The 13,342-nt window shown below is 35.3% G+C and overlaps 1 protein-coding gene across 4 annotated transcripts in view; it reads right to left on the bottom strand.

The window, feature by feature from the left end:
• The window catches only part of ROBO2 (roundabout guidance receptor 2), a 649,189-nt gene that overhangs the window by 100,448 nt on the left and 535,399 nt on the right, over positions 1-13,342 (bottom strand). For all 4 annotated transcript variants that reach the window (XM_064273095.1, XM_064273093.1, XM_023548157.2 and 1 more), the window contains 2 exons: positions 10,977-11,148; positions 3,311-3,516 (listed from right to left, as the gene is read on the bottom strand). In XM_064273095.1, coding sequence (XP_064129165.1) covers positions 3,311-3,516; positions 10,977-11,148 — 378 coding nt within the window. The remainder of the gene's footprint in view (positions 1-3,310; positions 3,517-10,976; positions 11,149-13,342) is intronic.

The following is a 13,342-nucleotide window of genomic DNA, read 5'->3' on the forward strand; positions in this document are numbered from 1 at the left end:
CGCCACCGGGGTTTCCATTCCCAAGATGTAGGATTAAAATTTTGTGATGAACATGAGTCTAATTCTTGATGAAATACAGGAGGTCATGGTATATTATATCTGCTGGGTTCAAAACATAAGTGTATTGAGGACTCCACCTTCTACAGTTGATTCTCAGGTAAATCATTGGTGCATGGATGCTACTGCTGCTGCACCATTTTAATTGATTTGAAATGCCATTATATATTTTAACTTAGCTTTCAAATTGCTCTGGCATGTCATTCTTTACCATATTATCTCTGTACAATCGTCTCCTATTGTACAGAGGAATGAGGAGGATAGGCATTGTAGAAAGAGCCACCCTTTCAAATGTGGCTGTGCGCGCATTACAGTCATTAAAAATCTTTGCATTTAAGAAGCATCACTCACAAACTAAATATAATGAGCTGAGGTTGGATTCTAATGGGATATTCATTTGAATACGGTCTGTGGCAGAGGAAAAGAATTTGCATTTTATTATAGCTGTTGAACAAAAACGTAGCACTTGCTATTACGCGCGAATGCTAAGAGTATGTAGGTAATGTTTCTTAACTGCATCTCCTTGTCATTGTGTGGAGGCACAAGTCTGACGTTAGCCGTGGTAGGTATACTTTAATGAGTGTTGGAATATTCTCCTCTTCAAAAGATACAGATTCAGTTACCAATTAGCTGGACTATGAGGACACAGCATTCATCATATTTTTCGGTACCAAAAAAGGAATGGTGAGACAGAAAGGAATATGACCTACAGAAATCCTCTCTTGACTGTACAAGTGAAATACTGTAAAGCACATTTTTATCTCCCTTTAAATACAGCCATCTTCCAGCAAAAAAGAACAACATTTTCATTTTGGAGTTTATCAAAAGCCTAAATATCATGACTAAAACTCACTCTTCTATCACCATCATCATCACCACATTCGTTTTTATTCCTTAAACTTTAAATAACGTCTTTTGTGGGTCATGAGTCTTTCACATCGTCTCCATCCGTGTCCTTTTATCCTTAACCAAGTGCTTTAAAAAGAGATTAATGTGCTGGCACACACCATCACCTACTTTTCTCCTTGCGTAGTTGGCTGCTTGTGTCTCAGCGAGATGACTCAGAAGCCTGTCAGCGGGCTCAAAGTTTGTTTGAGATCATCCAGCACCCACCTTTAATTGCTTCTTTCAAACACTACTGGGGAGCTTGACTATTCAAGCACACCCTTTAATTCAGTGGTACAGTGAAAATGCATTAACCTCATGGCCCAAGCCTGCCTCTAGCCCAGAGAGAGAGGTTAAAGTGTTTACACAAGGAGACTTGGCATTAATTTTTAATAACTTCCATTTTGTTCAAAGAAGGTTAACAATTAATTTACAATCAATGATAAGACAGGCTAAAAAAAGAACTGTATTAATTTATTTTTCTCTTATTTGAACTTGACAATGTTGTTTTCATCTTACAGCAGTAATTAATGTCTATGTCTCAAAATTAAATGTGTGTGTGTGTGCGTGCACATATGCAATGATATGAGCCACAAAAATAGAAGGCCATTCTTTTTGGCATATTTATCCATACGATACACTGATAAAATAACCGGATAAACATGTAAACCTATGTATACACTAAAAGAATAATATTTCAAATTATGATTACCTGAAAATACGTACAATAAAAATATTTCATTTTCCTTCCCTGGTTTGTAAATGGGAAAAGTCCCCTACATTGTTTTTTGTGGTTCTCTTTTTATTCATCTCAGCACACAATTTCTACCTGGACATCACATTCTACTAATTGTTCTCTCACTGAATAATTTTCGATCCATTTTTCTTCATCCACTATCACATCAACTATCTTAGCTCTGGCTCTCCTCCCCAGTCTTGTTACTATAACACACTGTCCAGTTTTTGCATAGAGCTTGGTATATTGTGGGTGGGCTCGCTATATTTGGTCAAATGAGTTGAATGTATTTGTGGCAGACAACTGGTCCCTTGACAACATCCTCCTGGTATTCTCATCTTGTGTAGCTCCTCACCTTGACTACGGGAGGGACCTGTGACTTTCTTCTAACCAAAAGAATACAGCGAAAGAGTGACAGGATGTCACTTTTGGTAATTTGTTATATTGGATTATATTACTTGTCTTGCAAGAAGACTCTCTTCCTTGTTGACTTTGAGGAAGCAAGTGGTCATTTTGAGAACATCCACATGCCAAGGAACTAATGGCCATCTCTGACCAACAGCCAGCAAGAAACTTAGGTTATCAGTCTGATAGCCAGAAAGAGCATTATTTTTGGAAAAGATCTTGGAAGGGGATCTTTTCTTTTCCCAGTCATTCCTTAGATGAGACAACATCCCTGACTGACACCTGATTATAGTCCTTGGAGACCATGAAGCAGAGGACCTAGCTAGGTCATCTTCAGACACCTGATCTTCAGAAAATGTGAGATAAAAAATGTATGTTGTTTATACCTCTAAGCATTTGTTAAAATTGTGATACATTAATAGACGATTAATACAAATACTCAAAACTAGATATTTTATTTTGAATTCCTCCTGAAACAGGTCCAACTTTTATAATATTACCAGGAATGGTCATCCTTCACCACATAATCCTCTCAGAAAGGGCAAGAAATGGCCTGTTTTTGTCTATGGGTTTAAATACAAAACCCACAGAAACTTAACCTAAAATATAAGGTTTTCTATCAACTAGCCAAATCTGGTTCTTATATACTCAGTCTCATCTCTTTTCTCTTTAATTTTCCACACAACTCTTTGGCCAAGCCAATTTATCCATATTTCCCTACATATATCATTTTTTTTCAAACTCACTTTGTTCATGAGAGTAAATCAGATGCATTTGTCACTTTCAAATTACTTTAAATAATGCGGTATTATTATTTACATGGAGCCTTGGTGGCGCAGCGGTTAAGAGTTCAGGCTGCTCCCAAAAAGGTGGGCAGTTTGAATCCACACTGGAAACCCTCTGTGACAGTTCTACTCTGTCCTATAGGGTTGCTATGAGTCAGAACTGACTTGACAGCAACATTAAATTTTTAAAATTTCTAGTTTCATTGATTGTACACACATGGATTGGGATGAAGAAGTAAAAGGTATCTAGGTCTGTCATGAATTTATGAGTAACATAAGGACAATCACCTTCCCTTTAATTTTAATTCATCGTTTGTAAAATAAGAAATACCATATAAGGCAATTACACTAGGATATAAGATTTTAGGTTCACCCATAGTTTTTCCCTAGGGTAGTACTTACATTGAGATGAAAACCCAAATATAAATCAAATATCACTTACCCGTAAATTCTTAATCTGCAGTGTTCCTTGCTCTTGTATTGTTGCTCTTGGATCTCTACCCAGAAAAGTAAATCCTTCTTTTAACCAGCTAATGACAGGAAGAGGATCACCAGTAGCTTTACATTTCAATAATGCTGTACCATCTACTGCTAGTGTTTGGTTGGCTGGGCCTTGTAGAATTATGGGTGGAGGTCTATCTGTCAAAACTAAAGGATAAAGATATTTTCAGGATATGTTAACTTCTATGAAATCCAATAGTCTTGATATCCTGATATTGAAAGTACGTTTAATTTCCCAAATTCACGCACATTACTTTATAATGTACTCTGTATTTTCTTTATCAATACATACAATACATGGATACATATTGTTTGAACTCACTGATGTATTTGAACATGTGGTGTTGGCGAAAAAGACTGAGTATACTGTGGACTGCCAAAAGAATGAACGAATCATTCTTAGAAGAAATACAACCAGAATGCTCCATACAAGCAAGGATGACAAAACTTTGACTCATTTACTTTGAAGACATCATTAGGAACTTTCAATCATTACAAAAGCACATCACATTTGGCAATGAAAAAGATCAGTGAAAAGGAGGGAAACCTTCAATGAGATAGACTGACATAATGGTGGCAACAATGGACCAGTGGACTCAAACATACCAACCATCATGAAGATGGTGCTGGCCCAGGGAACATTTTGTTTTGTTATACATAAGTTTGCCATGAGTTGAAGCCAACTCAGTGACAACATATACACCATGCATACTACACTAAATCCATATATATTGTTTATAATTTACTTTGCATTAACTATAATTAAGATACAGGTATATACATGGTTCGAACCTGCCCAGTAGCTCTGCGGGAGAAAGACCTGGCCATCTGCTACCATAAAAATTACAGCCTAGAAAACCCTATGAGGCAGTTCTACTCTGTCACATGGGGTCACTATGAGTCAAAATTGACTAGATGGCACCTAACAACATAATTAAGATATCAAGAGGATATATTCTGACATTTTAGAAAAGTTTAGACATACCGAAAGGTTTAGTCATATTAAAATGAAAATATATCCTGCTTAGAGAAGTCATTCATAAAATAGCCATTTTATCTCACATATGCCTTTTTAAAAAGTTTATGAAGCATCATAGGGGTAGAGTCAAATTTTATTTTTGCTTTTATTGTAAGTATATGTTCAATAAATAATTTCAACTTTCATGGCTCCAGTTGTATGCTATATTTAATAGGTTAAAATACTTCTATTGATGTTAAAATGTCAGATCATAAGTAAATTGTTTCCAAAAATTGTAACACTAGGTCTTTAAATTATAGCAATATCATTTTGCTAATTTAATTTAACCAGTCCTTGCAATTAAGAAGGAAACCTGGTGGTGTGGTAGTTAAGTACTACGGCTGCTAACCAAGAGGTTGGCAGTTCAAATCCGCCAGGCACTCCTTGGAAACTCTATGGGGCAGTTCTACTCTGTCTTATAGGGTTGCTATGAGTCGGAATCCACTTGACGGCAGTGGGTTTTTAGTGAGTTTTACAATTAAGAAAAAAATAAAAAAAGCCAGCCTAGTTAGACTATGTTTGTGGTATGGCAAAAATTGTTTTAATACAAAATCAGAGTGCTTACAAATATCAATTCCTGTGTTCATTTGGAAAACTGGTGGCATAGTGGTTAAGAGTTAGGGCTGCTAACCAACAGTTTGGCAGTTCAAATCCACCAGGCACTCCTTGGAAACCCTATGGGGAAGTTCCACCGTGTCCCACAGGGTTGCTATGAGTTGGAATCGACTTGACGCCAATGGGTTTGGTTTTTTTGATTTGTGTTCAATTTGGGTACATTTCCCATAATTTTACAAATTTTTAGTATTTATTGTTTGTTTATCAATATTGTTTTGTAGCAATAACTTTAGGGTCCTCAGAAGTATTTCATAACGATTTAGGATGAGCATCATATGCCTTTCCAATGTTAACTACTAAAATTTTACTTTCCAATTGTTCTTTCCACTTTTCCAAGTAATTAATCTGGTAGGGCCTTGACATTTATGAGGACTACTCTCAAGATTTACATCTAAAATTATTTCTATAGCATAAAATTACCTTCAAAAAAAATGTTTTTAAGCACATAGGGAGCACGGTTACAGACACTTCCTAGTCATATCAAAACAACACACAGGATTGGTTTACTGGGCTAAAAGGCTTAGGGCTACTGCTTCAGGGAACAATTTAGTCAATTGGCATAACATGGTTCATAAAGATAATGTTCTACACCCTAGCTTGGTGAGTAGTGTCTGGGGTCTTAAAAGTTTGTAAGTGGCTATCTAAAATAAAACTATCGGTCTCTACTCATCTGGAGCAAAAAAAGAATGAAGGAAACCAAAGACTCAAAGAAGAAACTGGTCCACAGGACTAACATCCCACAGGGACCACAGCCTCTTCTAACCTGAGACCAGTAGAGCTAGCTGCTGCCCGGCTACCATTACCGAGTGTTCTGACCAGGGACACAACGCAAGATCCCAGATAGAATGGGAGAAAAAGTAGAACAAAATACAGATTCCTAAAAAAGGCCAGACCTACTGGACTGATAGAGACGAGAGGGCTAAGATACACTTTGAACTGGGCACTGAAACTACTCTTAAAGATCACCTTCTAACCAAATAATAAGTTGTCTTATAAAATGAACACCACCACCCGTGAGTAATATGCTCCCTTAAACATCAACTACATGAGACCAAGCAGTCAACATTTATCTAAAAGCAGTCAACATTTATCTATCTGGGAAGGCAAGGAGGGGAAAAGGAGCTAGATCAAAGGAAATAGAGCAAACAATGAAAGTAATGAGAACAATGACACATTGTGAAAATTGTATCCAATGCCATGGAGTAATCTGTGTAAAAAATTGTTAAATGGGAAGCTAATTTGCCATGTAAACTTTCACCTAAAATACAATAAAATATTTTTTAAAAAAGTTTTTACAAGTTTAAACGAAAATCTCACATGGGCTCTTCAGATGTTTAATGCATGTTAGATAACAACTGGTAGTGACCAAAGCTATATATAGACGTCTTCTTCCATCCAACACAGCAAATGCATGTCTCAGCAAAACATCAATGTATCATAGGCCAAGGAATAGAAATTCAGGGCCACAGCTAAATACTTGAAACCTAAGACTGTGTTCCTTCAAAGAAGCATGCATGCCTTAATTTAAATGGGTGGTAGAAATACGGAGTCAATTGGAGGCAAGCTTTCATCCAGAGCTCATTAGAAGATCACCTCACAATGAAGGAGATAAAACTGACATGTCCAGACCCAAGGAAGTCTTTCTGAAGAGAATATGCTATAAATTTCAGCTAAGAGTTCTTTTAATTACCCAAAATATGCTTCATATTGTAAAAACATTAAAAAAAAAAACTTTCAAAAAAAGGGAAAAAAAGGCGGATTCTGATATTATTGCCAAGCAATTGTGATGGGGCTGTGTCTTCTGGATGTCCCTCCTTCTCAACTATTAATGGGCTTTTTTTTCTCAAGGAGGCCATCTTGTATTACAACGGATGTAATTGTAAACGTCATTTTGCTTAATGCTCTACTCTTCTTTGTCCATGAGTTTATCAATACCAATTTATATGATTACTTCTCAATCAATATGCATCATCTTTATTACTGGAGTTCACAATTTGGGGGCAAAATACTAAAACTAATAAGTACGTTTGGAGCTTACTACTAGAAAGCCAACCAATTTAAACATAGAAGTTATAATATAGATCTCTTGCATATCAAGATACAACGGACTTCAATCAAACTAGAGTTTTCAAAGCTTTGACCATCTCAAAGCAGATCCCCTAGTTCTTTCTTCTCAAGGGCCACTGGGTGAGTTCAAACTGCCAGTCTTTTGGTTTGTAAGAGAGTATTTAATCTTTTGTGTCACCCAGGATTTCAAAACCTACTACATCAAGATATGTATTTAAACATATGTTTGTTTGTCAAGTTATGTATTTAAAAATATGTATTATACATATTTACATATATGTGTTTGTGTGTACATAAATGTATAAACATAAGGAGGCTCTGGGTGTTTTACTGGTTAATGTGCTTGGCTACTAAGTAGAAGGTATGAATTCACCCAGAGGAGTCTTGAAAGATACCTACTTCTGAAAACTCAGCCACTGAAACCCTACAGAACACAGTTTTACTCTGACACACATGCGGTTGCCATGAGTTGGAACTGACTCGATGGCAACCGGTTGCCATGAGTATATAAAATGTTAAAAAAAAAAACTAAGAAAAACAGTATTCTTGTTTGTCTGTTGCTCACAAACAAAAATTAGATCCATTTATTACACTGGTTCTCTTTCAAATTCTTCATTTTAGAAATAAACATAATAAAATTAATAGAATGTAGAAGAACAATATTATAACAATTATAACACATCTGGTAATAATTGTGCACATGGAACTCAAATGGAAAATCTCATGGAATTTATATATGGGTCAAAAAAGAAAGGCTAGTTCACAAAGATTATAGTTATCAATTCAATGAAAAAATGGGTCTAAATTATCAGAGTAGAACCTACTCTTAAATTTTAAATAATGTTACTACTTCATTTCCAAATACAGAATTCTAGTAATTACTTATCATTCTGCCCTCATTTTTTTATCCCTGAAATCATTAGATACAGCCAAAGGAGATCTAATTCCTTCCTTCCTTCCTTCCTTCCTTCCTTCCTTCCTTCCTTCCTTCCTTCCTTCCTTCCTTCCTTCCTTCCTTCCTTCCTTCCTTCCTTCCTTCCTCCCTCCCTCCCTCCCTCCCTCCCTCCCTCCCTCCCTCCCTCCTTTCCTTCCTTCCTTCCTTTCCTCCCTCCCTCCCTCCCTCCCTCCCTTCCCTTTCCTTCCTTCCTTTCTCCCTCCCTCCATCCCTCCCTTCTTTTTTTTGTTTTTTACTATCTACATGAGTAACTCATTGTCTTTTAAATGAACTTGATCAATAAAGTAACTGAAAATCTCCTGGCCAGAAGGAATTTTCAGTTTCAAGGATGTTATGGGTAAAAGATGACCACAGGTTTCCATGACACTAAGGTCGAAGGTTAAATGAACATTTAGGGTATCCAGTGATCTGTGAATAACTCCATGGTCTTCACTAACTATGCATTATAAATCCTCAATAAGCTATTCATATAAGATCATGGTGCGACATTTATTGTCAATATAAGAGATGAATACATTTCTTCTCTCTATTCCTTTTAGATTCTATTGGTTCAACTCATAGACCTCTCATTACAATTTTCCAATTGCTGAGAGAAAAAGATAGGGTAGAAGAAAAGAAGGTATGAAGAGCAGTGCCAATGAATTAATGAGAAAGTCTTTCACAGGAATATTTTGAAACTCAAGTACATTGAACTATTTTAGCTCAATCTATAATCAGTAAAATTATCACTCAACACAGCACCTTTCCTCACCATTAGCATTTTCATCTTATATGAACACTTGAGTTAAAAATATTTCCCAGAAAAGTCTAAGTGCAAAAATGTAACAACAGAAACATTGCTAGAGATGGGATAATTAATCACTTGCTTCTCTGAATAGGACATATGTTCTCATTCTGCATTGGAATTTCAATTGGCTCTAAATTGCCCTGGATCATACCAAAAAAATATGTTCAAAATGAAAAGGATGGCTCACATATTATTAAATCATTAACCAATCTGAAAAATCCACAGCTTTGAATAGAAGCTGAAGTCATCAGTTAATGTGGCAAATTAATGGTTAGAGACAGGCATATATATGTGCGTGGGTGTGTGTCTATGTATACATATGTACACATACACGTATATATACACGTGTATATACATATATATAACAAATATGCACAGAGAGAGAGATCTTGAAGTTAGATTTCTTTGCTGTCAAAAATCAATAACTTATATAACCTTCTTTTCATGATGGCTGCAAAAGGATCTTGACTTTGTGATTGCTTACTTAAGTAAAAATCAATGTAGGGATTAATATCCAAGTCAACTGAACCAAAATGTGTAGAGCCATCTCAGTCATCAGACGATTTAAACTTGCCGGTCCTCTTTTAATTTTGATGTCAGAAATGAAGCTAGAATAACTACTATTTCTGAGATTAGACAACAACTAACATGTGCTATGAAAACAAAAGTTTTCCTTCTCATTACATGAGACATAATATGAGCATTCACCAACTATACCAATATTTTACGAACAGTATCTTTCATATCAACTCGCTTTTCTAATTTATCAATTATGTTTTCTACAAATATGGTTTGCCCTTTTTTATAACCATTTCTTCATTTAGAAACATTTTAAAGTCTATCTTTGTAAAATACTATAAGCAACTAGACTATAATAGAGATCTTAATCATTATGCTTGGATATTTTACAGTAATATAGAATAAAAATTATTTGTTCAGAATATCTTATATTACAAGTATATGTATCTGGACATTTTTGCTGATAATAGAACACAAAAGAACTTAAAAAGATTAACAATACTCTTTACTCTTTTGAAGAAATATGGAGTTACAAAGGATCAAAGATCTTGCCCATCTAAAGGAAGAATTTCTCATCACCGTTACCCTTGAACCTGACTTCTCCTTTCAGCTCCATAGCAGTAAATCTCTGCAGCATCAGCAGGTGCAGCCATTAAGGACTCCATGTCCTCACAGCCAATGTTTGTCTGTTCTATTTATTCCCCTTCCTGACACGGCATTGAATCAGGCAATACCATGGACAGATATTAAAAAATACTGCCTTTCTATTAATTTTAAATGACCTTTTAATCTACATGTAAATTTGAAGTGTATGAAAGAGCACTGAATTGTCCCCAGCAGAGAAAGAAGAAAAACAGACAGGTCACAGACCAAAGCTCTAATAGCTCAGAAGCCAGCATGAGGAGAAAAACAAAACGCAACAAAAAACTCATAAATATAAGATCACAAGAAAGAACTCTTAATTTAAGACATCAAAGAATAGGGATTAAGTTCATGCTCGGAGATTCATGAAATACCTACCTCTCGTTAGCTGTCAACTGTGACAAACAAGCTTGTGCGGAAAAAAGTCAAATTATGCAAAGCCCTATATCTCTTTCGACTTTTATTATAAAGGTAGGCTCCTCGGTTAAGAATCATTGTATATAATCTTTATAAATGAGATAATAATAATTTTAGCATTCATCAGTACTTTGGTAGGCACTTAAATAAACTTCATAAAAGTATAATTAAATAGTCACAGAAATTCCACAATGTGATTAATATTGAAGGTGATAACTCCTCTTCCTTTAGTAAAACAAAATTATTAATATCCATTAGAAACAATTATGTCAGCATAAGCTAAATAAAAATATACAGTATAAATTTCTGTACACTGCCACTGTTACATCGTTAATTTTAAAAAATGTATCACTATATTTTTAAGAATAAAATGAATGGTCCACTGATGTTCTTCTTTGGGAAAATAAATTGAGTTCTATCAGGGAGAACTAGAAACCAGTCAAATTGCTATTTTGCGTAGATTCAAACTTTAAAAAAATAAGCATTAACCTAAACGAATTAGCAAATCAGAAAAACGCACACGGTTCACATGGATGCTGAAATAAAATCACTATTTTCATAAGACAAGTCCAATAATAAAATCGCACCATCAGTAACCTCCAGCTGGGCTTTTGCTAAAATGCTGCCTGCCACAGTGAGGGCCTGGCAGATGTAGTAACCCGCATCCGAACGCTGAATGTTGGTAATCGTGAGATCTCCAGTTGGCGACACGGAACATCTACTGTTGGGTTGCTGGGGTTGGTTTGGAAAAAGCAGGTTCTGTGGAAGCAAACACAATCTCATTAGTATTTTTCCCCTACTCTGCAGGGAAAATATAACAGCTATTACAATAATGGGAACATGGTTGAGAAAAGGAAAAAAAAACAGATTTTTAAAAAAAATGTGGTACTGAAATGAGTAAATGGCACATAGTGAGTTCTGCTGGGCAACTTTTTCCAAATCATGGAAAAACAAATTTCCCTAAGAAGCATGATTTCGTAGAACAAACAATCAACTGCATTTTTAAGTGTCTGTGTCTTTATCGTAACCATTGACACTCTCTTTGGCTTTTCACTAGTTATTTAATATCTTTGAGACTTGGTTTCCTCATCTGTAAAGTGGATAGTAATAATGCTTATCTGACTCAAGCCATAAGACATTGTGAAGATCAGGATTGTAATAGGAACTCTGTGTGTGCTTTATAAGCTGCAAAGTACTAAAGAATGGCAAATATAATTTCTTCTGCTCATTTGAAACACTTGATGGACTCAGCTGAATTTCCCCTAAAGGTGTTCAAAAGTGCGTGATGAAGACCAACAAAGACAGCTGAATCTTCTTTTGTTGTAAGCTGTCAGTAGGCCATGGTAGCTTCAGAAGGAGCTAGGAACCAACACTACAGTTTAAGCAAGATTAAACACATTACTGAAACTAAAAAATAGAATGTAGAATGCTTCTGAAATATATGCATGCTGAGCGTAAAGAATTCCATAAGATAACTTTAAAATATTAGGTTACCAAATGTCTCAAAATAAATTGTCACTATTATTAGGTGCTATCGAGTTGGTTCCAGCTCGTAAGTGACCCTATGTACAACAGAATGAAACACTGCCTGGTCCTGGGCCATCCTCACAATTGTCATAATAAATACATACAGCCTAACTGCAAATCTTTAAAAGTTCTCATATGAGAGCAGTGATATTAACCTGGATGACCTATGTTGCTTTACTGTTGTTCAATTAAGAGAAACATTTGGGTATAATAAATTATATTGAGGTATGTTTCCAAGTTGGATTATAAATAAGGATATATCAATTTTTATGTTGTATTTACTTACAAAAAAGAACACTATAACCCTCTGGGATCTGTTTCTCGATATAATAATTAATTTTCCAGGTTTGTAATTAAACAGTTTCAATACGTTACAATCAGGAGGTAATAACATTCAATTACAGGCACAAGACACATTTTCACCTTAAAATGTTTCTACCCTTGAAGTAATACCAATGGAAGAGGATAAAATAGGGTATTAACACTTTTCAATTACGCTAAATGACTTTAATCCTGCAAATGATGTCCTACTTTAATTAGAAGCTCTTCTCTTTATTGCAACATGATGGATGTCCACTTTATTAGATTCAAGTGTGACACTATAAGCCCACTTTACATAAACATTACCATGTTATTAAACTCTTTCTTAAAGAAGTGATGTTTGCTAGCATGTCAGGAATATAATTTCAACATGCTATTACCCTTTTATAAAATTTGTGTTACTGTATGGGGCTAGACATTTCCACACATAGGAAGCATAATTTGAGAAGAAGCTAATTCTCCTGTGGAATACAAATATATTACTGAAATAAACATTTAAAAGAGAAGGGTCTAAATTTTAAAGCCACTTGAAAATGATACAATACTTCAAAGTGTACACTTTCCTACAATTAGCCATTAGAATACTAATTTACATAGTGCTAATACATCAGATGGGCTTAATTCACTCTGGGATCCCTTACTCTACAATGTAATATCAGTCCACCTTCTAAATGATTTGTTGACATGGAAAATGGCATCTGATTGAGGTTAACCCATCATTTTTATTCCCTGCTTGTGTGACACAGGCAAAAGAAAATGGATTACAAGGAAAACCCAGCAACTCTACAGAGCTGTTCTTGCCTAGAAGTGCCTGGGTATCCTTTTAGTGCTAATTGGCATTATCAGCACATATTGAGGCATATGGACCATTAAGCCCTGGCTCTTAACTCTTTGTACTGATGGGTAGTCATAGATCACCATAAAAATTGGATACTAGAGACGGTAAGACCAATTTATTTTTCCTAATATTCCAATTCATGATTTGAAAATCTATAATTTGATCAAGCCCTTCTCTTTGTTTTTCAATCCCTCTTCTCTCTCTCTCTCTCTGGTGGAAGGGAGAAAGATGCAGGGAAGAAAAATATTTAAGATTATAATCAAATCA

The sequence above is a fragment of the Loxodonta africana genome, chromosome 20 (genome assembly GCF_030014295.1).
Source record: "Loxodonta africana isolate mLoxAfr1 chromosome 20, mLoxAfr1.hap2, whole genome shotgun sequence".
NCBI classification, from domain to species: Eukaryota; Metazoa; Chordata; class Mammalia; order Proboscidea; family Elephantidae; genus Loxodonta; species Loxodonta africana.